The sequence below is a fragment of the Perissodus microlepis genome, chromosome 11 (assembly GCF_051167445.1).
Source record: "Perissodus microlepis isolate ML-2025 ecotype Zambia chromosome 11, ASM5116744v1, whole genome shotgun sequence".
In the NCBI taxonomy this organism is placed as follows: domain Eukaryota; kingdom Metazoa; phylum Chordata; class Actinopteri; order Cichliformes; family Cichlidae; genus Perissodus; species Perissodus microlepis.
This window is the reverse complement of record NC_140471.1, coordinates 11,777,277-11,804,975: the sequence shown is the minus strand read 5'-3', so window position 1 is coordinate 11,804,975 and position 27,699 is coordinate 11,777,277. Positions and strand designations below refer to the sequence as shown.

Here is a 27,699-nt window from a genome sequence, read left to right as displayed (position 1 = left end):
AAAAGAGGTCATATCCCAGGATAAAGGGCTAATTCACAAAGAAAAAGATGCAGTACATTCAACATTTATAATGCTAACATAACATTAAAGCCAGGTTAGAGAAAAAAAAACTTGCTGGCAACGAAAGGACAAAATTTGACGTCACTGCCTCGTAACATAACATTACACAGCCCTTTTCTAAAGGAACTGCTATAACTGAAGTATCCAATCTCCACAGCATCTGGAGAGGAAAGAAAACAGTTAAAACATTCAAGCGTTGAAGTTTCCACCGCCGCTTACCAGGAGTCCTGCTGCCGTACACTTCCATAAAAGGTTGTTTCTCAGTATTAAAGGCTTTAATCTGAATGTGTAGCTAGGACACAGAAATAGACGCAGGGCCTCCTGCTCTATCTCACTCTGACCACACTCTATGAAAACAGATCGGCAGCCAAATGGATAGAGAAAAAAAAAAAACAGAGCAGAGCCGGTAGAGAGGAGAGCGAGTGAGAAAGAGAGATACTGAGACTGGAAGGAGGGTAAAGAAAAAAAAGGGGGTAAGGCAGCAGAAATATTTAGACAGGAGGAAGAGAAATTAAGCTGAGGAAAAGAAGCTGGCCTCCTCCTGACTTATGACACTCCTCGGCCTTCCAACTGGATGACTGGCCACCTCTGACTAATCTTTTATCCTCTCCAGTCTTACCTCTTTCTAAAGAGCTGAGCCGTTTGGAAGCCTGTAAGTCTTTGCACACCAGCTGTATCGGCTTCTCCGGCTTTAGTTAGAGGTAGATACTTGTTTTTTACCTCTCAGCCCTAAAAAATACTTTAGAGAAAATTATTGCAACAATTTTAATAAAGAGATCAGATTGGCAAAATGATCTGCCTTCAGATAATGATTTTAACATAAACTTTTTATCCAACACAGACTGCTCTCCAAACTTAAAATAACAGGCACTTTGACATAAAACATAAACTCCTTGCCTGCATAATTTAGACTTCATTCACCCTCTTTTTGAGTTTTTAGGCATTTGATCTGAGAATATACTCTGTGGGATGATAACTACGCACACAATCTATAGAGAGTAAACAAAGTAAAGCTGTGAACCCAACAGTTAAACTTGATTCTGCTGCTGCTACTGAAATTTATGCAGGGACTGAAAATGCCTCATTCAGCCTCTGACATCCCATCCTAAAAGATCAGTGAATCTGCACTCCAACTTTTTTTTCAGTAACTGATCTGGACCACTTCTTGCCTCAAGACAAATCTCCAAACTCCACCGTGAAAAAAACTTTAAAGCAGTCAACCTGCAAAGCACTAGTAAGCATAGCACAGGGGAGATCAGACGCAGCAGAGAAGAAAAGTGCAAGCTTCCCTCTAAGCTAATGACAACTGACTCCAAACAGGTAAACGCCCGGAGCTACATATTGAAGGTGCTTCTAGATTTGAAGATCAGCCTGCACACAACTACAGGGAGCAACTTTGGAAATGCTTCCTGTGGCAACACGTTTTGAGTGTGCAGAAGACTCTAGTCTAGCATAACAACACATCAAATGCAGGAATGGGAGGTGAGGTGGGGGGTCAACAATTGGCAATACACCCTTAGACACTTTATCAGTAACAAAGTGACAGAGACAGAACAGGGTGAGAGGTAAGCTAAGCAAAGTAGCAGCTTTTTCTAGAGAGCAAAGAGGAAATGAGAAGGTAAAAAGAGGAAGAGGGGGCAGGGGCTAATTCTCCACAGAGAATCCAAAATAAAAACAGCCCAGTTTTTTTTTTTCTTTAAATTAAGAAAGGTGGGAAAGTGGAACACAAACCAAGCAACAAGTATACTTTGTCTGTCTTCAGGCTTTGTGGATACATGACCGCTAACCATCTGATGTTAACTTGTTTGACATTTTGGATGTGGGACAATCATGGTGACAATGTAGGATCAAGTGAATAAGGTCCCAGTCATACAGGCCTAGAGCGCACAACCATCTGGCAATCAATGGTCATGAAGGAAAGATGAGTATTTCCTGAGCGAGTTGTGAGTGCAGGTTGATGGAAGTCAATAAGAAAATCTTTACTTAAGCCAGTCAGTGACCCCCTGGCAGCTACCTTTTGGCTGGGAGAAAAGTGCATTCCCCCAAAATGTCCTTGTGACTACAATGGTTGTTAGCATATTGCCATGGTGGTAGACTGAATGGAGCTGATGGACTTGTCTACAAAGATTGGCTGGCTGCTCTCTAAGCTGTAGCAAAACTGTGAAAGTACTACTGCTCACCTACAGGCAACTACAGGCAACCTGCTAAAAACCAAAGCAATCACCAAAAGGTTTCTGGAGCAGCATCTTCTTTAAAACTAATTTTACCCAGTAACAGCCTCCAGAAACCACTGCAAACCAGTTGGGGAACACACATTTTCATCTAGCAGTTGTCAGTTGTATCATGTCCAGTTATTGCAAACAACTCTCGATGTCACGTGGGAAACATCAATAGCAAGCTATAGCAGAGGTTAGATTTGAGCGTCTACGCACGTCCATAGATGGGTATGTGTTCCACTATCCTTACCTTGGGATTGTGGCCAAGTATGCTATGAGCCTGCGCAGGTCTTCGGGTCGTATTCTGTCATGGTTGCTCCGCGCTGGAAAGGTGAGAATCGGACCTCCACGTCTGTCTCTGCCACCTTCGCATAGAAATACAATGACACAAAGAAAACCTATTTAAATGATGAAGATATTTTCTTTTTACAATTGTCAGAGATAACTAGTGAGTAGAGATAGCTGGTTCAGATAGAAAGACAGGTCAACTGAAACTTCAAAACAAGTTCCTTTTGCTGAGAGCCAGGAGTGAATTTAGTCTCACAGTTACAAGAGTGGTAATAGAGTTCCAGTCACAGAGCTATAACAAACCACACCAACTACTAATCTGACAGAAAAAAAACATCTTAAATTACTCACAACTATGCCAATACAGTTAACACAAATGAGGTAAAAGTCAGATCAAAACCATGCTGTGTCAAATTCACAGTTCAGAGAAATAAGTGAATGCTAATAAATTAGCTACACATACCAAATGCAACAGGGGAGCCAACAACTATACCCAAGATCAGTCTCCATTTCCATGTGAAAATTTCACATGGAAAGCCAAAAATGTGCCCATGTTCCCAACCTATTAAGCTAGCAAATTGAACACCTGCCACAAAATTAGACAATTAGCCCCTAATGGTTTATAATACAGTCAAAAAGATAGAGACTCCTGCTGCAGATAAGCACACTACATAGTTGGCTTAAAGTACTACAGAAAATACTGCTCAAGTTTTGGTTCCTAGAATTTCAGCTGTACATGTTTCACTAAATAAATAGATTAGAAATGTGAATAGGGAAAGTGTCTAACCGAACTCATGACTAGCTAGTAGGCTAGCAACATAGGCAGCATCTGTATAGCCAAGTGAAAATGATGTGATCAGTGATCATATGCAACATTTTTTGAAGCTTTCAAGATTGGTTAATCTAGATAAACTATGAGTTTGATGTCATCACAGTAGCTATTTGGATAAGGGACCTAGCCTACACAAGAGAGAGAGAAGAAGCAGGTGACAAAAAATGAGACATCAAAAAGTATCCATGTGATTAGAAAAGTGTACTCCTATAAAACTCTGATGAGGAAATTATATTTAATATTGTGGATAATGGTTTATGTTAATTAATACAGATTAATGAGGAGGGTCAACCACAGAAATATAAATCAGAAAAATAACATGATTTGGAAGAAAATGAGAGATACCGAGGAAACAGATTAAGATATTAAACTAGACGATAAATGCGATAATTTAGGTCATCTGGCTGCAAGAATTGGCAAGATTCACTAAACAACGACCAATACTCAGGGGGAAGTATCAGTTCTCGGTTGGGCAGAAAACTCACCATGGACTAAGCTCACTGGTCTTTCGGCCGGATGAGCAAAAAATGTTTGACAGGTTTCACAGAATACATTATTTGATAGAAACAAAGGGATTTTCTAAATGGCTGACAGTCTAAGAAAGTTGAATTAGAGCAAAGCATATTCTCAGGTTTGTCTAAATGCTAAAGTGGCTTTACTCCAGCCTGCCTTGCAAACACTAAAATACAGGGAATGACACCAAACATAGAGCACTGTAAGGACTCTACAGCAGCGGTCCCCAACCCCCAACCCCCGGGCCTCGGACCGGTACCGGTCCGTGAGTCGTTTGGTACCGGGCCGCGAGAGTTGAGGCTCAGGTGTGAAATGTATGGTTTTCAGGGTTTTTATCGGTTTTCAGCGTTATTTTGTTATTGTTTTGATCGTTAACTCGGTTTTCCTGGGTCTTTTCACATGTGTTATGAATAAATCTTTTTTTCGGTACCGGTACTGGTTTTATTTTGTTGTATTTATCCGCGACACATTAAAGGCCGGTCCGTGAAAAATATTGTCGGGCATAAACCGGTCCGTGGCGCAAAAGAAGGTTGGAGACCGCTGCTCTACAGCAATATAGTGCTACAATGGCTCCTTCAAACGGGTAAATAAGAGCACAATTTTGCTGAAGGTCAGAAGTAACTAGACTGACTTCTTCACTGAAAAAGGATGGATGGAAGTTTCAGTGAGCTTAAAGTTGAAACAGATATTTACAATTACAGCACATAAAAATGACACTGACCCGAGAGAAAGGCAACCTTCTCCTTGAGAATTGGAAGCACATCAATGGCCTTCATATCCTCATTACGATGAAACCCTGAAACACAGAAAAAATAAAGGTGTAAGCAGAATAGAATATTTAAAATCAAAATCTTTAACGCAGAGACAGCAATTAGACCAAGTTCATTCAACCTTTACACCCATGTAGAGGATACATGACCCTGCAACACACCATGTTTAAAGATAACCGAGCCACTGAAAAAGCCTCCGGGAAAAAAGGCAAAACACTTAAATAAGGTAACCCACTTTATAGCACGGTGCGCAAAAAAACAACATAAATGTACATTATAATGCTGTTTGTAACTTTGTTCATATCAATGACCACAGACACAGCAGAAGTGGCTCTATGGAACTGGTTAGAGTTAAAGTTGATGTTGTTACTAGTAGTAATTCTGAGGAAGTTAAGACTGGCTGCAGATCTAACTAGTTGCCAAGAAAATCTCTGTTTTAACTATCTGCTTCTTGTATCTTGCAAGCTATTACATTTGCATTATTTTTGAAATAGTCCATTGCTTTAGCACTGAATGTTCAGCCTACTTAGGTTTACTCAGGAATTCCCACAATAGTCAGTGTGTTACACTATGTTGCTGAAATGTCATCCCCTTTGCCTCGCCTCCTCAACAGATGGCACATGGTTAATACCAGGAAGATGGAGCATTTATGTACACACACACACACACACACACACACCCTCAGTCTCTCTTTCTCCTTCACATTAAATCATGTTGAAGCCATGACGTCATGAAAACAGCACGTTTACTAAAGGCAGTATTTTGGTATTTGGTGATAACTGATAAGCATATTTATTTTTCAGGAAATTTCATTATGAGGACTGAAAAGGGCAATAATGCATAGCTGAACGCTATCATGCCATAGTTAGTAAAAGAAAATATACATCAGCCATGATGATATTGACATTTCAGGCTGGTGAATATATGAGTAAGGAGCTGGCGGGTAGGGAGGGGGCTCTGCCTGCACTTTCAGTTTGCTAGTGATGTCATCAGATATTCCTCACGTAGCTCTTAGTCATCTCTCTCACACAAACACATAAGAAATGTAACCGATGCGGTTCATTATCTTAAGTCCCGCCACCACATAAATCACCGCTATCACCTGAACTACAACTGACTCAAGGCGTGATAATGCTATTAGAACTGAGGGCACAGACTATCACATCCAGGATGGCGCTGAAAAATAACAGTCCTGCTTTGCATAAAACGCTTCAATAAGACGCCGTTTGGGGGGCTAAGTTCTGATAAACAGAGCCTAGGGGGTCAAAAAAAGAAATATATAGTAACAACTTTGCACAAACACGGTGCTGCTTTGGCATTTCTAATATAAGCACTTTATCATACTGACTACCAACAGAAACCAACTAATCAGAGAGGCCAGGCTACTGAGTGCTGAATCATGCCAAATTCCCTTCAATAAAAGTCAGTCGTGACAAGTACAAGCCAATATCTCCAGCAGGAGGTAGTGACTTAATATTACTCTAAAAAAAGTGATGGCTTGATGGCACAATTCAGACACTGAGTGACATGCTGTAATGTAGATATATTTCAACACGAGTGCCATTAAACCTGTGATTGCGTCTCCTAGGTTGTTAGTGAGTTATAAGCTGAAGATATGAAGAAACAAGAAACAGGCTATCTTTTAAATGTGCAGTATGACATCACAGGAATAGAGAAGCCAAGTCGGATTTGTGAAAGCATAGAGAAGAATATGAGGACAGAACGACCAGCTGTGACAGCACACACACAGGACTGCAGAAAAGCAAAGAGAGAAACAGCTAAATAGCTCCTGCAGGTTTAAACAGCTCCTGTAATATTGATTTCAGCCACGGTTTGAAGTCAGGCCTGAGTGTTATCACGTCACCTCTCTGTAGGAAGCGACTGGACTGATTCAAGGATAATGTCACAACCAGCTGACAGAAAATGGGACTGACGTAGCAACAATGGCTTTTTATTGTCTTTCCATTGGTAAGAGGATAGGGAAACCCACATATTTTAAGCCTCTATGCTTCATGTCCTCCTACACCTGTGTGTCTTCTCTTTACTTGCAGATTAAAAAAAACAAAACAAAAAAACAAAACATAGTAATAATCATGGAAAGAGTTAACAGAGAGACTTCATTGTGTGTCTTTAGAATAGTGCTTTGTTGCTGGGACTGCGTTCACTGAAAATCAGCACCATACAGAGCAAAGGCAAAAAGAAACAATACACCTCTAGCACGTTTTTGTGTTAGCACATGTGTGCCTTTCCTGTGAAGTGTGCCCCAGACACATTCCTCTCAGTGGTAGTTTATGTAAGATACTGACTCTGGCACGCAGCCAGCACTGACCTCTGTTACACTCCTGCTTTCCCCGCTAAAACTCAAGCTACGCACCTTTCTCAAACACCACAGATCAGACCAGGTCAGCAGAAAGCTGGGCATATATGCACTTAAGCTTTATGTTGAGGACTGTGCTAAGTTAAACAGATCTGCAGTTGTATATTTCAATGCCTAAATACTGATTTTTCAAAATTCGGTGGTGAATTTAACATAAATGCTGCATTGCTAAAAAAAATCGAGAGCAGCTGGCAGTAAAGAGAAAGTTTCACAGTATGATGGCCTATTACTTATGACATCAGAGCCTCTCCTAATTTTAGTAAACAGTAAGTACTACCCTACACACTGTGATTCATGACACCCCATCACCGCCTCTTGCCACACACACACTGTTGTGTAGTTCTTCAGGCTTTCTGGGGGAGTTTCAAGTTTTTCTTTGGACATTTTCACTCATTTTCATACCAGTCCTTATACCTGACCAAACCACTTAACACTGAACTGTGAATCATTCAAGCACAAAAAAGGTAACTAAATCAAGGGATTAACCAGTGTTGTGTCTACACATAACAGAAAACTTAGGAAAGAAACAGTTTTAAATTGTATTGCAAAAACACATCATTTGTTTCCATTTCTTCAAAAGAATCTATGAAAAATGTCAAAGACAACACAGTCCAAGCATTTTTTCGACCAACAAGTTGAGTCTTAAACCGCTGTTAGCCAAAACTTATATCTCAGCATGTGTGCAGTATGGCTTTAAAAAAATCTGAGGAAACTGGACAAGTGTTGGACAAAAGGTGTGCCAGGTCTAAGAAAAACCATTTCAGCAAATGAACAGCATCTGCAAGTCATGTCCTTAAGAAACAGGAATAAATCCTTGACCTGACACGAACTGAAAAAAGCAGCTGGCCCATCAGTTGATCTTTCTACTGTTGACCGAAGTTCATCAGTGGAAGGCTGTCAAATTACATTTGACTGAAAATCAGTGACAGTAATGAATCCAAGATGAATTTTTTGGTTCAAACGGTCATTGGTATGTGCACAGGAGATCAGCAGTGAGGTACAACAGTGAATGTCTACATCATCATGTCATGGTGGAATTGATGGAATGGAATTATGAACTCAGAAAAGGACCATCAAACTTCGATCCACCATGCAATACTATGAGGAAAAAATCTCATTGGTGAAATGACTTCATTTTGTAACACAACAATTGCTAAAATATTAAAAGGCATACCTTGTTGGTCAAAAACACAACATAGCCTCCCAAGAGCCCAACGTGGGCTCATCTTTGAATGGAAACCAAGAAGCCTGGAGAACTATTCCTGAAGACTAATGAAGAAAGAAATTACTTAAAGCTGTGTTGAAGAATAAAGGTGGTCACACCAAATATTGACTTTCAAGCTTGTTACAATTGTGCAAATGCTGTTTTTCCCTTAAGTACTATATTTCAATTTATGTTTACACATTTTTCAATAACTCCCTGCACCCATTTGTACACATTTCCAATTTTCCTAGCGAAATATAAAGAAATGCGGGGTGGCTCGAGGCTTTTGCATAGCGCTGTATTAAAACAAAAGAAGCACACAAAAGAATCTCCTCCTTTCACTACATGCGACCCTTCATTTACAAGTCTACTGAGCATGAAATAAAGCTTTTCAATCACAGATTCTTTGTTCATAGCGGTCTCATAATGAGTACAATCCATTTTACTGGTGGCGTGCATTCAGCACCCTGTAATATGAATAATGCTTGTCCACAAAATATGGCCTTTATAGTAAGCTTTTTATTATTATAACATATTACAACAATTTAAACAGGAAATAAAGACAAAGGGCCTTAGCAACATATCTTTCCTCAAATCTAGAAAGTATCAGGATATGCCAGGTGATGAATGCGAAACAGAGGATGACAGACATGACAGATCATCTAGACATATGCAATGCATAACAGTTTGTCATTCATCACAGACAGAAATGTGGGCAGCGACATATGCACTTAAACACTCTCTGTCTCTTTGCACATTTGTTTATGGAGACATTGTGCAGACATCCATCAAAGGTGCAAATAACACATAATGCGTGAAATAAGACAATTCTCTGGGTTGCGAGGCGTGCGCTTTGTAGCAATTTGCATTTCCACTACATATTTAGGTCGTGCACTATACTCTGATATTGTTTTACTTTAGTTTATTTTTTTAATTTAATGGATATTCAGTATGGTTCAAAACCATGTAATATTCACGATCCCAACAAGTCATCGCAAATGGCTACCCTGCCCTGAGCCTGGTTCTGCTGGAGGTTTCTTTCCATTAAAAGGGAGTTCTTCCTTTCCACTTTTGCCAAGTGCTTACTGATTGGCTGTTCTCTGATTTTTGTGGTTTCCCTGTAATATTGGAAGGTCTTTACCTTACAATGCTTTTGCGCTATATAATTGGAGATTATGTATCGGAATTTCAGAAGCGGGACCACGCCTCCTTCCGGTTGTCATCTATATAGGTTCCCCCCAGTTCTGCAAACTGTTCATTCTTGTTTATGTGCCCCACCCTCCCTCCCTCCTTGTTCTCAATTCTTTAACTTCTTCACTCCTATTTAGTACGTGGGAATCTGCCAGGCCCAGGAGCTGTCGCCAGTCCCCTTCGAGGCCTTCCCCAAACCGCAGCTCAATTCATGTCCAAGCATTCACCTTTACCTACTACAACGCTGTCAAACCTACAATGAGGACGTAGGCCCAGCTAGTGAAATAAAAGTAAAAAATAATTGAATTGAATAGAAGAAAAGGTCAGAGGTGAATGATTTTTTTCTCTCTTTCTTGCAAACAATAACAAGCAAAAAGTACAGTTTGCTCATTTGTATAATAATGCAAACTGCTGTATGTTTAGTAGTGGCAGCAACTTGGCAAACTTGTGTTTTCATGTTGCCCGAGGGTCAGTCAACCCTTACAGTTTAGTTGAGCTTAAGACAGAAAATTGCAGCTTGCATTTAACTTCACGTGAGATCTTAACTGAGCCTGTACGTGGGAGTAAAGAGCTTCATGCGTGGTTTCGAAACTGTAATGTTTCTGTGATTCCAAAATTCCACAAAGAACATTGCGTTTTCACTCCTGTTGCTCTGCATGAATTTAGAAAGCAGAGTCGGAGCAAGAGGTGATGACACAGATTCACTCTGTTCGGCCCTTTTTTTTGTCTTTCTAACTCCAAAAGGATTGTGCCCTAAATCCATCATTCGCGTAGTCGTGTAGCAGAAGCATGCCAATCCTTTTCCCTTTGCCCTCCTAACTCCGGGCTGGAAAGACTCACATACTAATCTGAATACACTACTGGAGAACAGATTGTCTTCAGTGTTGTACTAATTCTTCACAGCACAGACTGAGAACATCCTACATCGTTTCCAATCTGGGTTACAGGCTAGTTTTTAGAAGGCTTTATTGAGATGTAATGGGGGAATGAATGCAGTAAGTTTAGACAGTAATGTAGAAATTCTACGAACCCCCAACCAAAATTGCAACACATGCAGAGATAATTGCAAGCAATTGCTTCACCTACAAGCGCTGTAACAACATCTCATAATCCAAAATGAGCATATGTGCGTCGTCTTTCCACAGAAAGTTGGAAATCACAGCCTCGATGCACAGGGCCAATCCCTTTGATTCCAATCCGTCAGACCACAGGCTAGACTGAACACGGTGCATCTGTGCAGCCTGCCATGCCACATGATGCCAATCCTCTGGCTCATAACCTCGTAACCTCAAACTCAGACCAATTACAAGCCAGGCTAAATGTAGTGCAGTGGAACAGATCAGGCATGCAGCATAATGCTGCAGAAATGCTACAGTACAATTCCACTGGCCGATATCGTGACCATCCCAGCAAAAATTTGATAACGTGCATTCCAGCTGCCAGCGAGGATAACTGTGGTGAGATTCAGAGATTTAGAGCAGCACTTGCTATGAAATGAATTTCATACTAAAAATGTGCACCCAGCATTTTATCATACAACAATATTTTACCGGACAAATCTAACAAATTACAGCTGTAAGAATGCAAGATCCTTTAAAATTAAGTGGTGACCACGTATGAAGATTTACAATGCAAGAGCAACATGAACTGCAGTGCAGTTCATATGCTTCTTCCATACTTCAGTTCTGGGTCAGAGCCCAGTATGTGACCCTCACTATGTGTTAGTGCTAAAAGAGAGAACTGGGAGTCATTTGTTGCACTGCTCAGCATGGTTTGGCTCAGTATATGTGCAGCTTTTAGGGAACAGCGCAGACACTGAGGAAGTGTGGGAGCGGATTCATTTATGTGGCCAATATACCCAGTCAGAACAGCTTGTTGGACAGTCCAGAAGCTTTGGAAACTGCCTGACATATATCTAACCCTGTCATTGTTACATATACAGAAAGGCACACTTGTAGCTTTAAAGGTTCTGTATGTGTACGGATGTGTGCTGGTGCTGTTCTGGCTGGTGCTTCACGGTGCAGCAGTGTGACTGACATCCTTTGTGAGCCTCTCAGAATAGTGCTCCCTCAGAGGGACGGATGTGCCAATTTATAAGCTTTTTGGATAAAAGTAAAGAGAACTTTGGCAAAAAGCAGGGCACAAGCCACAGACGCTCCATAAACTGTACATAAAGGATGGAAATAGTCACTGTGATGCCACCCACTAGTCTTGGAAACCTTAACCTTAGGATTTTGTATGCCATTATATTAGCTCTTTAAGAAAGTTTGGGAGAGAGGGCGAGCTGTTACACTATTAGTTAACACTAGCAACCCTGATTACCAAGCTGTATCCATAAATGTTGCACAAACACGTATTTGCTAGTCAGTGGAGATTAATATCAATAAAACACTAGCAAACTTCAACACATCATTGGTCACCAATACCAAAATACATTCATCTTGGAAGGGATGTACCACACAGCAAGCCATAGTATTTGTTAGATAATGTCATTAAAAATGTTGTGACATGCACTGACAGCATAAACATGTCCAAGAGGTCCAGCACAGTGAAACAGTGTAAGTGAGACCTGGCAGACAAGCTATACATCAGCATCCTTCTGGAACCTTCTCTCTCTGAATGCATACAATCATGTTTTGGAGGTTTTTTGCAGTATTTTTGATGTATTTAGCCAAAACTGTTCCAGCCAGTATTCTGGCTTACTTTGAGCTAATTGTGTAATTGTGACACTAGGTATGCCATTTGTTTTAAGCTCAATAAGCTCCATATTTCTATTTTTGAATCAGAGTTGCTTTGCATGATTCACGGTTCAAAATAGCTCTTGCTTAGCCTATACTGGACGCTAGCACAAACCATCAGTTCATCCGCTGTCTGACAAACGCTGCTCCAGGTCCTGTCACTTTAAACAAGCTTCCTTCTAACTGGCTGCCTCTCAGTCTGAAATGCCAGTGGGTGGTTCTGCTGGGCTCACAGACAGAGCTGTAAGTCGGAAATAAAGATATATCTATGACATCATACAGATCTAAGAGTAGAGATAATGTATAGTGTTTAACATGAGCATCCACCATTGCACCACTAGTGCAAAAGTAAGGCAGAAAATTAAAAAAGCACAATAACTCCACAATAACTTCAACACGCAGCTTATACAATTCAATACTGAACTATTGCAGCTATTTTTGCAATCTTTTACAAGAGGCTTAGAAAAGCATCTTTAAGCTCAGTTAGCACATCCATTCACACATCACCTAGATTTGTCATGTGTCTGCCATATGAAGTTGTCGTGTTGCGCTCTATTTCTGCTCATCCCCCTAGTGTGTAGTGGAGATCAAGCTACCTTTCCCTTCATGTAAGAATGTTTGGCAATGGTCTCTATGACAAGCAGGGCAGTCATCATGTCCCTGGTGTGACAACCAGGACTAGGAAGTGAGTGTTGCTCCGTGCAACAGGGTGATAAGATAAACAACAGCAAACTCTCTCATTGCGCTCTCTCTTGTTCTGCTCCTCTCCCTCTGATTCTCTTTCTAGGCTCTTCAGCTGTAAATCACCTGCATTTATTTATTTTTGGCGCTTTCATTCACACGTCTTCCTCACATACAAAGCCACTTCTAGCAGCCCCTGCCCCACTCCACTAATTCTGCGACCTTCATCGGGAGCTGGCAGGGGGCCTGGGGACTGTGGCGAGCTCAACTTTCATCGGGTTTCTCATATTGTTGTTACAGTGTGGCTTACAGCAAAAATAACACTTTGCTCCAACCGCAACCCCTCGACCGGGATATAACCCCTAAACCCAACAGAAAGAGGCCATGAATAAATCATAACAAACTGGAAAGGTAGAATACAAAAAACGAATACCACGCTGTGGCTCTCACACTGTGCTTAAATCTCAAATCTGCAGTGTCGCTCCTTCAGATAAAACACTGCTATCATGGATTCTTATTTTTTTTCCTCATAAATTTTTTAAATGCTGCTCGGCACATTACTACAAACAGCACAATGTTTAAAACAAGCTGAATGAAAACTTAAATGCAACCTTTCAACACAATGTCACTTGCGTAAATAAGTTATTATGGGGATTATCACAGGAAAACCTAAGAGATGACAGACTGAAACTAAATATATGTTAAAGATTAAAAGTCCCGCTGAATGAACGAGTCATCGTCCAGAACAAACCGCGGGACTAACAGCTCTGTAAAATCATGTCCAAGTCAAACAATACAACAAATACAACTCGACCCCTAATTATAACTCTTATTTAGCAGAGTGTGTGAGCAGTTGAGGGGCAGTGCAAAGATAAACAATGGTCAGCAGTCTTATGCAAGCCAGTGATTGTGCATGTGAAGGCTGTTTCACTGAGCTGTTTGTGAGGGAGGCCGACGAAGGGTACAATCAAAGTTTCAATGCTGGATAATGAACTACTGTGCTCACATCTGTGCCCTCATAATAGTGCATCGCTACGCAAAACACTTGCATACACACTCCTGGAATTATCTTGCAAGTGTAGCACTTTGCAGCGATATATATACGAGGTCTGCAGAACTTGGGAGTGAGCCTGCGGTCATGAGACAACGTGCGCGGCTGTCTGTTTGTATGTGCAGCTGTTTCATTTGCGATCCGGTTAGAATACACCTTGAGAGATTATAAGTCCTTTATGTGTTCTTATTAAGATGCTACAGCTGTTTCTCTGTTCTGTTCACAGCTCACTGAGTCTGAATAACAACCTCAGTGTTTAAGTCTCCTCCTCGCTTTGTTCTTTGCACTTTTCATCTCTTGTGTGACGTCCTTTCACTCTGTCTGTCTCCATTCTCACCTCCCTCTGCAGTTTGACTGTATTTGCTTCTGACATACTTGGCATTCCCCTCAGCCTCACTACTAGTAACCCACTGTTTCGGTTTGTTTCTGTTTGGCATTACTTAGTTTAGTCTTAAATCTTGGGGTGTGGGCAAAGTTGCTGCTGAAATAAATGATGCAGGACGACAGCATCAGGTTTTTGATCCAGGCGATGTCAGCAACAGAGGACGGCCTTTCGATTGGAAGCGCTCAGCATTTTGCATCTATCCAGCTTTTATAGGGCAGGAGAGCCATAACAGAATATAAAAATGAGACATCTAAAGTGCTGCAGCATGAAGGGGGTTTTAAAGTTTTGAAAATCTGCATCAAGTTTGATGGGCCTGTCACTGCTTTAATTTCCCTCAATAACATTCATCAGAACATCACAGTGCACACATACTCATGCTTTTACAGTACTGTTGATCATCGGGCCAAAAGACTAGGTCAGAGCGCTTTACTATACAAAACAAAAGCTCACTCAGTCTCAGGTGCAAAGATTGATCCGAGCGTTGCCTTAGTGTATGTATTTTAAATTAAACTATGCCAGCGGCTTTATATATCCTCCCTCAGCTGGCTCTGTTTGGATCTCACTCTGCTGTGTACCCATCGTGACAAATCGCACCACTTCTCCTAATCGCCTCAGAAGTCATCTACTCAGACACCTGCATTCATTACCCCTACAGGTACTCAATCTTCTGATTAAACTAGTGTGGAGGAAGAAAAAAAAGATGGTTTTTACTACAAAAAGATGGGTAGCTGTCATTTCTTCTAGTGGCATTAGAGGAATATATTAAGGAACTAAAACCATCCCAATGCTATGCACAATATGTGAATCTTTCCATCAAGACCAGCTGTACTGGTCAATCTGTTTCAACACATGGCTCTGACCCACTGTGGATGTGCAGACTGACTATTTAGGTGTGGTCTTGATTTTCATAATGCACCCTTAACACCCAATAAACAAATATAAGACAGTATTTTCATTTTCTTCCTATTTATATGGTAATATAGCTTACAGTTCTTAGTCTCAATCACTCTTGCTACCTACTTAACAGGAAAATGATAACCTTTTCAAGCATCCGACAATGTACACATAGACAGACTCTCTTGTCCCTCCGACTGCCATAAACATCAAAACACAAACCCCTACATCTTGGCTCCTGTGACCTAAAGAGCAACACAGCTCAATAAAACCACAGGCTTAAAAACATAACCTCAGTTAAAAAAAAGTAAAAAAAAAAAAATCTAAATTATAATCTTCACAATAGTATCATTTAGTGTGCATTTTTTGAATTGGTTTGCTATGCATTCCTATTATTTATTTCTCTTGGGAACTGCTTTGATACAGCTGTATTGCATTAAAGCCATTCTGCACTAATCATGGGACACAAACATCACAACTGACAAAGCATTGTGAGGCCTAATGAGGCTCCTGATCACGAACATTAAATAAGGAGGGAAAATAAATACATCTCTAGAGATCGGAATGAATTTTGGTAAATATCTCTTCGTGGACATTATTATTTTTTAACCACACATCCTGTCTCATCACAGGATTTTGGATAAGCATAACAAAATACATTTATAATAAACAATACTCTACCTGATAGCCTGATCAGGGTTTTTCCAGCCTGGGCGTACTGCCAGCTGTGGTTATCCAGCACTGCCATGGGTAAACTAAATCCAGCAGCAAACCATTCCAATCTATATAGTCCTACACTACATCCTATCAAAATTTACAGTGGCTATCGCCCCTACCCATTCTAGCTTTCTGATTATACCACTGTGGCATGGTGAGGAGGCAACTAAACAACAGCCGTGCCATATATTGGTCAACGCCCCGCCACCCACTGAGCTGCAGAAAGCCAAAGACACTGCCAGCTTCTTTTTGCCTTCACCAACTGGCTTTTCTTCACTATGTCTCCCCACATGTCACTAACCCCTCCCCAAAACAAGATTTAGTAACAAGTGCTGCTTTGCATTTAATAGTTTCTCCCCACCCTGTGTGCCTGGCTAGGGTTAAGCCAGCCAAACAGTTGTAGCTGGTGGATTTGTGAGTGAAATAGGCTTTAATAATGATTGGTTGTAATCTGCTCTCTGACTAATACTCAGAATCTATTGCTATGAGCGTTAGCAGTGGGCCACCTCAGGGCCCTTAATGTAAATAATGTCCTTCTTGTCATCTCTTCAAGTGTATTTACGTACAGTGTGTCTGCTGGGACTTGGATCTTCTTCACCTGATACAGTTAGTCTTTAAAATTGATTGATGAAGCATGCACGCACACTAATAATCAGTTTGTTCATTTGTGTGAAAAGCTTTTATATTTTAGCCCTTGCGTCATGTTAATAAACCTCAAAATAACTGAAGCAACATTGATGCATAAAGTAATTAGCTTGCTGTTTTCCTATCCTATCGGGATAAATTGTATTAATATCCATCCAAACTGTTGCATTTTCTATTTTTTTACAAATTGTAAAGAAAGTTTAGATAAGACTGAAAAATAAGAGGCTCAAAAACACATGATCCAGCAACCAAAAGTGTGCTTAGCGTGCATCAGCATTCAAGCCGCAGCAAAGACTTTATCTAGACATAAAGCATGACATTGAAATTTAGCATGTGCAGACATTTTTGACACGAAAGCCATAAAAAAGACAAGAAATGTGAATACTAACATTCACATCTTTAGTATTCTTTCAGCAGCACTTTCTGGGTGCACCTACCGACTCTGTTAGCTGCCTGATGCGGTTCCGCTGTCAGCCGACCTTTCCTGTCCCTGAGAAAGCCCATGTAGTGCAACCGGAATAACACGGTCAGACTAGCCATATCCAGAGTCACAGATAACAACCCGGGGTCTCATAGGAGCTTCGAAAGGCAGCGATCCTTTCGGTTTCCTCTAACTTGTGAGGAATTTATACCCTCTGAGGTGCTGAATGTGTTCTCTGGGGTTTTGAATTAAATAGTTATCTAAGCGCACAGAACCTGAGGGTTAACCGTGCTTTGTTTTGGTTTAGATCTACAAGTATTATCTTAGAGCGTGAAAGCTGACAGCGTCTTGTCTCTATGAGCTGAAAGAGAGGTCTGTCCCTGCTGCATGTGAAAGCAAGAAGGCCAGGTCACATATATGTGACTGATCCTGTTGGAATAAATAACTGAGAGGGATTGTCACCTCTCGGTGAGGGAGTCAGTGACATGCTGACAGATGAGTGTGTGTAATAGGTCAGGCCTTTCAAGCTGTAGATATACAACAACCTAACAGCCAATAGCATTACCTTCTAGGCATGGACTGCGTCGCCTTTCTATAAATATGCTAATTACAATTAACCCGGGTTTTTGAGGTACTGAAATTTGCCACAATGTGTATATGTCAGTATATTAGGTCAATATTAATTGTGTTGTTACTAGGGCTGCCACGATTAGTCGACTAGTCACGATTACATCGACTATCAAAATACGACTGATTTAATAGTCGACGCGTCGTTTGAAGCTTTGTAAGATCACAAAAGACGCAGGAATAAGTAGTAGGATTTAAGAGTGTAATAACGGACTGAAACAAAAGATGGCAGCACTGCATGTACAAGGATGCCAGCTGCCGTTAAACCCCGAAGAAGAAGAAGTAGCTCTGTCCCAGAATTCATAGCTCAGTTTCCAACAATGGCGGCAGCTAGTTAGTTTTAATATTACTCTTATTATTTTTTCTGGGTCACAAAATAAACGTTTAACATATTTTCAGGCGAGAATGTAGCTGTGTAAACCTCAAATATCTGCTCAGTTTATCAAGACACCACATATTTTGAAAAGCGCTCTGACATCTGTTACCCGCTAGCTTGATAGCTAGCCGGGGGCAAGGCTCACTAGAGCCGTGAGAACCCCGGACTCCCAGCAAATCGTTTTCAAACCCACCGCCATCTTTCGCTACTCAGGTTAAACATATATAAGTCACTTAGATAACTTAAAAATGTTATTGTTTGGCTTTTTTTAGTATTTTATTTATTCCTGAATAAATTGGTTTGGCTGAGATTAAAGTTATAGTTTTTACACAGCTGAATAAACGTCAAGCAGACAACTGATTATCAGAAGTGTGAGATGCTCGAGAATATACTCCGGTGTCCCGTTATATTTTAGATAGCAAGGAGTTTATTAAACTTCACCGAAACAATCTGCAAATTTCATTACAATTTAATAAACTATCATCTTGTCTTTATTTTTAGTTAGCACAGACCTTAAACACTTAAAGCTGTAAGCTAATGATAGTTATATAAGAGCAGATGCTGCTGCTGCAATAAGCTGTACTTTTATGTCCAATGGATGCATGATCTGATTAGTCGACTAATTGCAAAAATAATCGGTGACTAGTCGACTATCAAAATAATCGTTTGTGGCAGCCCTAGTTGTTACACTTTAACAGATAACTGAATACAAAAAGTAAATTATTTGAAGACGGTTATTAGATAAGGTCTCTCATTCAGATTGTTTCCAACTGCAGTTTTTGTATTTCTTACGGATCACATTTCATGAGTTTCAAGCAGAGGGAATAGAGAAAAGCAGCAGTTATGAATTTAATTGCTGCACACGCATTTTGTGTCTGTATTAACATTTTGAATGTAATTTTTACACTGTATCACTTTAGTTAATTAGCTCTCTTTGCCCTTTTGTTTTTATCCTGTCAGTTTCCTTTTCTTCACAACTTGGTTCATTCTTGTTCACTCACTCGTTTGATAAGCAACGACTGTGACAAGCAGTGTGGTAAATCTGTCCAGAACTGCTTTGTGCTTTAATCAAACTATCCTTATTTGGTCCTACTGGAATAATTAATGGTTGTTAAGAGGAAGTGATATATATTTGTATCTTTTATCTCATCTATTTATTCTATAGTTGCATTAACTTTAATGCAGCTTTCATATTTGAAATTTCACTCCTAGTCCTGTGTGCACCCTATTCTGTGTTTGGATTACATATTGTGTGTATTCTTGACCCACGTGGATCACTACAATGGGAAAGCACTTTGGGTCAACTTTGGTTAATAAAAAATTAAAAAATAATAATTAAAAGCGACTCAAGCCCAACCAATATATCAACCAGTATTAGTTATTTCCCAATTTATCAGTATTGACATTTATAATCTCAGATAAATGACAATGTAAAAGGTAAAGAAGAGACGGGAGAAACATCCTTCAACCATCCTTCAAGGGCGTTCTGCTACGTCTTTGTTGGCAACACATCTCAAAAAGAGCCCACGAACACCACAAGCAGATGATAAATGAGAAATCCATGAATTGTTGTGATATTAAAACAAGAATATTTTTAAACTGTCTTAATCTTAAAAAGGGCTCATAAATACGTACACTTTACAAACGTTAGGAAATACATGTGTTTGAAAGACAAGAAAATATCAGCGGATGTTTATCTGTCGGGCTGTAAAAGATGCATACTTGATATATCAGTCATATCTGCCATATCAGGATACTATACCAAGACTGGCCATCCAAAGCTAATTGTGATCTATGTTAATAAGTTGTCACTTAGAGTAGAATTTCATTCATAGAAATGTGTTCACCAAAAGAACTATTCACGGTGGCTTCCTGTAGCCTTTAAACTGCGTCTCTGTGACCTCCAAACAGACTCCATGTTACATGCTACACAGCTACTGTAGCAGAGAGAGGGAGAGGGAGGGCAAAGGAGAAGAGAAAGACCACAAGAGAAGCAGTCACTGGGAGAGGGACTATAAAGAAGATTGAATGTCCTTTTCAGTGCTGAGCGCCCATGTGCATCTGTCTGCTTGCAAACCCACAACAGTACACAGTACGAACTCACTGGGCAGCCAGCTGAGCCGCATCAACACATCAATGAAGCGGGGAGGAGGACGCTTTGTACAGCTCTGGATGCGCCATTCATCAGTTTCCTCTAACCAAACCACCCGATTGTCCCGCTGCACAACAAAAAACAGGCCAATAAAACACAGCAGACCAAATAACACTCGACAAGCAGGGCGCAGGAGGGAGAGAGCGAGAGGGATGAGTGGAGAGAGCTAGCGCCGCTGTGGTCTGATGTGTCACTAACTGCCTCAGAAGAAAGGGGGGCAGAAAAGAGAAAGAGGAGGAGAAAGAGAAAGATAGAAAGAAAGTGCTCGAGACAACACCGTGTCAGCTGTCCCTCATTCATCAAGACAGTTGTGGCCTGAAGCAGATGGGACTTGAAACGATGATGTCAGACGGTGGGAGAGAGAGGTGAGGAGCGGAAGAGAGAGAGAGAGAGAGAAAGAGAGAGATGGGGAAGGCACTTGTTTTTCTAAGCTCTTCCAAATCTGATGCTTGAAAATACTTTAATAGTGCAAGTGTACAAATGTGGGTTGCTAAAGTGTAGGAGAGCAAAAGTGGGCCGTCACATGGTCGCCACCTACATATATATCTGATAAAACCACGTGATCCATGCAGATCCATGTTGGTATTTGATTGATACTAGCATGATGGGATCAGTACTTTGTCCTCTAATGTCAGTATGTAGCCAACTGAATTGTATTCAATTATTTTCATTTGAAAATGTAAAAAAAATCTATTTCAAACACGAACTATGAAAAATCTTTTTTGTGCTGACTGTCACATCTATTTTATTTACATCCAATATCACATTTAAACAACAGACACTGACCCTTGCTTTGGAGACAGGTGTGTTTACATCCCAGGTTTTCAAAAACACACTGAAAAATGGGGGGTTTGTGGAAAGTAAAAGTGTGTTCATTAAAATGTGCTCAGAATTTGTAAACTGATGATGATTTATCTCAATACAAAATACTGGACATGCGTAATGCACACACACAGTAGGCAATAAGTGCATTCTTGTATGGAACGGCACAGAAAGAAGAACTATCAGATCAGCCGACTCACGACTTGGGCTGACAGCAGCACTAACAGAGCGACAGCTGAGCTCTGATAATAGGATTAATTACTCCTACAAACCTCAGGGACAAAACTAACAATTAACACGTGATGAGCTTTAAAAGCTAGTCATTAGCGCGAGCACCGTGATGACGCTCGACTCTGCACCGGAGACGTCTGGCACACTTCGCTGACATAAAGCTGTGAACGTGACTCTCTGCAAAACATTCTTTAGTAAACAAGCTTAAAAAAAAAATAAAGGAATGCTTAAAAGAATCCAGTAGTGGCTTACTGTCCAGTCTTTCCCTTGGTAGCTGCTTTTGGAAAGTAAAAAAACAACAGACAAAATGTGAAATGAAGTGCTGCTGAGAGCTCGCCAACTGGTAATTTCTTTCTGTAAACAGTATCTGTAAAGAAAACCTCTAACAGAGCGCCGAATGATAAACAGAGAATCCGGTCCTGCAATTTGTGTCTCAACAAATCCAGCAAAACAGATAAAAACTATCATAGGCGAATCCAGCTTTTTTTTTTTGATGACGTGTGTAAGCACCTGCAGGGCTCCAGTTTGCTAAAAGCAGGATAGTTCCTGTTTACAAGCTCGGCAGTCAGAGTCTGCTCCCAGAGGAAGACAGAGGAAGACACGTGTGTGCACATTACTGTTACTAATGTATATCTGTGTGCGTGTGTCAATGTAGTCCAGGGGGAGTTTGCTTGGACTGTTTATGAGCTCCTGTTGCACAGATGCATCACTTTCTCTTCTCCTGTCATCCTTCGCTCCTCTGCAGCCAACTTCCTAAGCACATCCCCTCTCTGTTACCCCTCTCCTATCGCACCGTCGCCCTTCCTTGCCTTTTTTTCCCCAATCCAAAACAGTCTCTTTCCAGTCATACCCTCCCTCTCCCCATCGCCTCTAACCCTATCCCCCAGTGAGTAGATTTTCACTAGACTTGTCCTCAACAAAGACCAGTGTCCTGTTGAGTACACACACAGCAAACACGGAACTACGGGGCTACAGCAGGAGGCCCCGACCGGGTCCCATGGTTATCCAGTGTTATCACAGCCCTGAAAAACAACTGGCTTAGAAAAACAGGCGCCACCGCACTATCTTATGGAACATCTGACTTATTGTACACGCATGGATACCCAAGTGATGCACAGATTCCCCACAACAGAGTGGTCAATAGTCACCAGGAGGAGAAAAGTGACATGTTTGCTCTCTGCTTCAGATAAATGATGTAAAAAAAAAAAGCAACAAAAAAACACTCTTTTGCATGAGCACAAAGCTACATTTTGCAGTGAAAAAAATACCCGCATGCAGCGAATAAGCAGCACTTACTGGTGGGAGTATATTTGCAACTTGCCAATTGATTTACAACAGTGTTTCTACAGAGGGAAAAATTTCACATCAATTCAGACAGTTGAGCAGTCCCAAATCTAATCTCATCTAGATGTTTCCAGGGTTTGTTCAGGCTCCTGACTGTCTCAGTTTGTAACCATCCTCTGAGAGGAAAGGGGGGATGAGAAAGTAAGGGTGCGAGGAGTAGGGGACGATAAGAGAAAAGACAGAAGAAGACTTCAGGATTTGTTTGTGCCTCCTCATAATTTGCTCTCTTCTAGCCATTTCATTTTTGGTCTTTTATGACTTTGGGGGCCTCAAATTCATGCTCAACTCAGAACCACATCTGCATCCAGACTCCACCCTGACTACATATAGATAGGATGCAACACACAATCATGTTATACGTGCTTTCTGTTTTTAGCAGCGCGACTTCTCCATAGTAAACACAAACACAAACCGCACCTATGAACTAAACACGGAGCAGATACGCAAAATTACACGCAAATAACACATAAAATGACAGTATTACTGCGAGAGAAAAAGAGAGAACGAGATGGGGAGGGACAAACACAAGTCCCTGCACTCTTTACACTCACACAGTAGGGGTCACTAGATGCATTTATCAGTTATTCAGTGGCAGGAATAAACATATTTTAAAACTGAGAAGATAGCATTTATCCAATTAGTTTCTGGGAGGAAACTCCTTACCAGCAAAAAACAAAGAGATATATCACTTTTTAAGCTCCAACATCTTTTCAACATGAAAGCCATGAATTGGAATTGTTAACTGATTAGTCTTAATCCGCCTAAAGCCACTAATTACAGTGGGCAAGTTAATTATTTTATTTGCATGATTTCTTTAACATCCTGGGCCTACACTCTGGCATCTTGCTCTTTTTTCCTTCTCTAAGCCGAAAGGCTTTTGTACCAAGATGCCATGATGAATAAAATATTCGCCTTTAAAGTATACATTTTAACGTGGAACGCAGCATCCTCAGGGAAAAACTGCGAGTGGCTGAGCGCTTTCGTCTTGAGCTTTAGTATTCAGCTACGGCGTTTGATTTCTAGACGTCATTCAAAAAACACATTTTCATTTAACGCTGGAAGAAAGGAATATCATCAGTCTTGGGTTCGGCAAATTACGTCGACAGCGCTGACAACTTATTACTCTGTCACAGAATACGTGCATCAGCAGCCATGTCGAGAGGGGGGAGAAAATGGAAAAAATGATTTGATTATGTGGCTTTCTGCTTTGAAAATCAGGCGTTTCTGTCTTCAGTTAGCACAGCGCGACTTAAAAACGCTTCCTCCCAAAATTTAAATGAGTAACAGGAAACCAATAAAGCAGACATTCCCAACATTAATGGCCCTAATATTCCCATAATCCAGCCGTATAAAACCGTATTGACAAGCAGCTTACATATTATAAGCTTACAGGTCACTAAACCCTTTTTCTTTCCCCATTGCCAAGAAGGTCACAGCTCACTGTCTGCTCATGTTTTGATCAATGAGTAATATGAACAGGTTATTTGATATGCCGAGCAGCTACAGGCTTACTTGTTCAGGTGCAAACAGAAGTTTTTGGTGGCTAATATTAGCCACTGTTGGCAAACTTTGAGCATAAATCATTGGCTGATAACTTGACCACCTTGAGTACTCTTTTGTACTTCCACCCCTGGTGAACATTCACCGGTATCCTCTAAGTTGCCACTCTTTAACTAAAAACCTAAAAAAAAATGAATTTAATCACCACCGTGGACTCCAGCTGCTCGCTCAAAGTTCGTATCTTCACTTTGAAGTCGGTTCAGCTCTATTACTTGTCTTTTATGTTGAGAACTGCTGGCAAAGTGATATGCTACACCTTTATAGATTTTATATATGGTCTTGCTGGTGGTCACACCCCTTTCTATGTAAACATAACCCTTTGCAAGAGGATAGGCAAGGCCTCGTGACTCACATGCATTCATTAGTTACCCAGCAGACCAAAAATAGGTGGTTGTGACACTGCTGAGAAGTAGCTCTAAGCATAGCTCAGCAGAGTTTAATAGAATCCAAACGCTGCCAATGGAAATAATGCATTTTTTTAATGGGCATTAGGCATATGTTTTGGATTAATCGGCAAAAACAAACAAACATAACAATAGATGAACATTTCAAAGCCTGTACTTTTCTTTGCTGTGTTTGAAACAAGTCAGTCTAGCTTTGTTTTATCATATCATACTTACAAGCTTTTACAGACATGATCCCGATGGTCAGTCAGCTGACCAACAAAGCAAGCAACATGCCAGCACAGGAGGGATTCCAGCCAGAGGATAGTAGATTGTATAGCCTCTCTCATTTAAAAAAAAAAGTTTCAAGTTTCAACAACTAAAGCCGTTACCACCTGGGTTTCTCTCCATTATAAACACTGCTCTAGTGGGTGTCAACTCTTATCTTGTGTTGATTCCATATTAGTATAAACCTGCAGGGTATAAACCAATCTAATTCATAAGAAACTGTCGTTATTAGTTCCGCTGCATGTGCTTAAATGCCTGAACTGAACTGTGGAATCACTATAATAGTCCAACTGCCACATTTCTGCAGTGCAACAAACCTTTGACTACAGTATTCCAGCATGAAAATGATCCAGTTCACTGCACAGATGCAACTACTATCAACAAATCCAACATCATGCTCCCACTGCTCACTTGAATGAATGAAGAGAAATTTTAGAACAGGAAATCAGATGTTTTGTCATAAATCATAAATCAGCACTGCTCCTGCAGCAGCTCAAGCATCAAAAAGTGAAATTATGGTCCTTTTGAAAAGGATGGAGCAGGCGTTGCAATGATATTCCTCTGTCCTCGGAGCAGCCAAGCATCCTTTATATCCCTGGAATCAAGCAGCAACCAGCAAGCACACGTATACACCCCCCCACCCCCTTCCTGTTCAGCCCCTCCCCCGAGATGGCTATTTCCAGCAAGCAATTGGCTGATGCGCAGGGGGAAGAGGTTGATGGCGAGTGGATGGGTGATAAGAATGGAAACCCTGACTTCCTATGCTTCAGTGCTCTCCAGGAAAAGGCCGGCTAAGTGACAGAGGACAAGATGATAATGATGTGAGAAGTAAGAATGATATGATGGTGTGGAGGATAGGGAGGAGGCGCGGTGGGATCTAAGCTGCTGAAGATGAGCTGCAGCATCTAAATTCTAATGAAATGCTGTCTGGAATACATCTGTATTTTATTACTATTAACATGAAGTTTTGCAGACAGAGGATTCTGATGAAAAGAGTGGACCTGACGTTAACGGTGCAGGGGGAAAAAACGTGCAGAGGAACTCACTGCCTGAACGTCAGGCCAGATACAGTTCACAACAGATGGAACCAATTAGCAGACAGCACGGCGGTGTAAATTTCTGCATTTAACATGCGTGTTTGTATGTGTCAGGGAAACCCGATCAGCAGCACATGGTAATAAGGAAAACAAATATCAATAAAGCTATGAATGACCTAATCCTCAAGGGAATATTGGTCATAGTGTTGGGGTGTAGCTGGAGGTGTCTGAATGTCCATAGGTTGTGGAGAGGGAGTGGTAGCTGATCCCAGCTGACAGAGTTAAAAGCAAGGTGCACCATGCACACTCTGACATCCTACAACCAATTTAGAACCACCAAATAACCTGACGTGCCTCACTTTGGACTTTAAGAGAGGGAGAATATGCACAGAAAGGCTCAAGCTGACCTAGAGGTACAAGCAGAAAAGTTCCTGGTGACAGTGATAACCACTGCACCACCCACACGATGGCTCTGAAATCCCTTAAAGCAGCGTTCCCCATCCCCCGGACCACGGACCTGTACCAGTCCGTGAGTTGTTTGGTACCGGACCGCGAGAGTTGAGGCTTGGGTGTGAAATTTATGGTTTTCAGTGATTTTAGCGTTTTTTGTTTTGTTTTGTTTTATCGTTTTTATCGTTAACTTGGTTTCCCTGGGTCTTTTCCCACGTGTTATGAATAAATCTTTTATTTTGGTACAGGTACTGGTTTTATTTTGTTGTATTTATCCGCGACACCTTAAAGGCCGGTCCGTGAAAATATTGTCGGACATAAACCGGTCCGTGGCACAAAAAATGTTGGGGACAGCTGCCTTAGAGCAACACATTCAAACATGTAGGGTAACTCTAAATGGTCAGGTGGTAAATTTCCAGATGTAATGTGGGTTATTTTTACATGGTACCTACCTACATCATTGCCTTTCTATGATAACAATGAGTACTGTATAAAGAAAGATTTTATAAAGAAAACAATCACATTTACTTCCTACAATTTACGTGGTTATTACGTTTTAAAATAAATCTCAGACACTATTGGACCCATTAAAACATGCACATTTTCAATCAGTTTAATCATCATCCTTTTATTCAAATAATGACAGCTTTTTTGACAGCAACTAATAACTCCAGTAAACCTGTCCAACTCTTTTTAAGAGTAGTAATACAGATATTTAAAGATATGCTCAAAATTCATTATCAACTGACAAAAACATCTACTCTACAGTGTGCATGGATTAAATAAGAACAAGACTACATTTCACTAATAGGCTCCAGCTTAAACAAGCCAGAGTGTGGTTTGGAAAAAGAAACTTTTTGGATTCGATTGTCTTATTATTTGCAGCCATCGGAAATGCGGCACAGCCAAACAGATATCATTATGTTGATATCCTGTCACAGAAGGATGCAAGCTGTGCTCTTAAAAAAAAGAAAAGAAAGACAGCCAGTGTTCTACAGCATGATCCAATTAAGGTCGTCTGCGCAAACACATACGCACACGTACAAAAGAGGTCAGGATGCACACATCCACATGCAGAAATCCACAGAAGGTTCACAAAGACACACTGCAGAGTGCAGAGTCCAGCTGTCTCTGTGTAAGACACCACAGGGAGTCTAACTGGCTTTCCTCTCTTTTATCATATCTCACGAGTTTGTGTGTGTGTGTAGCTGTCAGGAAGAATTTGGTCATTTTAACTCTAATAACTATGTAGCGGCACGGGAGTCAGTTAACTCTAAACCACGATATTATTGAGAGGCTGTGATTCATTACACATTCCAGTGAACACTTTGCAAAGTCCCTGTTCCATAGTAGTGCATGTATAAGGTCTACCTGCCATACTAAACAGTAAGTATGCCATAGCTGTTACACACATAGATGTTAACCACACTATGCACAGGCTATAGC

At 40.8% G+C, this 27,699-nt stretch overlaps 1 protein-coding gene across 2 annotated transcripts in view; it reads right to left on the bottom strand.

Moving 5' to 3' along the window:
- triob (trio Rho guanine nucleotide exchange factor b) overlaps window positions 1-27,699 on the bottom strand; it is a 112,024-nt gene that overhangs the window by 62,988 nt on the left and 21,337 nt on the right. The window contains exons 1-3 of one of the 2 annotated variants that reach the window (XM_084943773.1): window positions 15,882-15,904; window positions 4,631-4,705; window positions 2,527-2,641 (exon numbers count right to left, since the gene is read on the bottom strand). In XM_084943773.1, the coding sequence (XP_084799899.1) occupies window positions 2,527-2,641; window positions 4,631-4,685 (170 nt within the window). In that variant the 5' untranslated portion in view covers window positions 4,686-4,705; window positions 15,882-15,904. Of the gene's footprint in view, window positions 1-2,526; window positions 2,642-4,630; window positions 4,706-15,881; window positions 15,905-27,699 lie in introns of those variants that run through there. The other variant, XM_084943774.1, reaches the window with a different exon arrangement.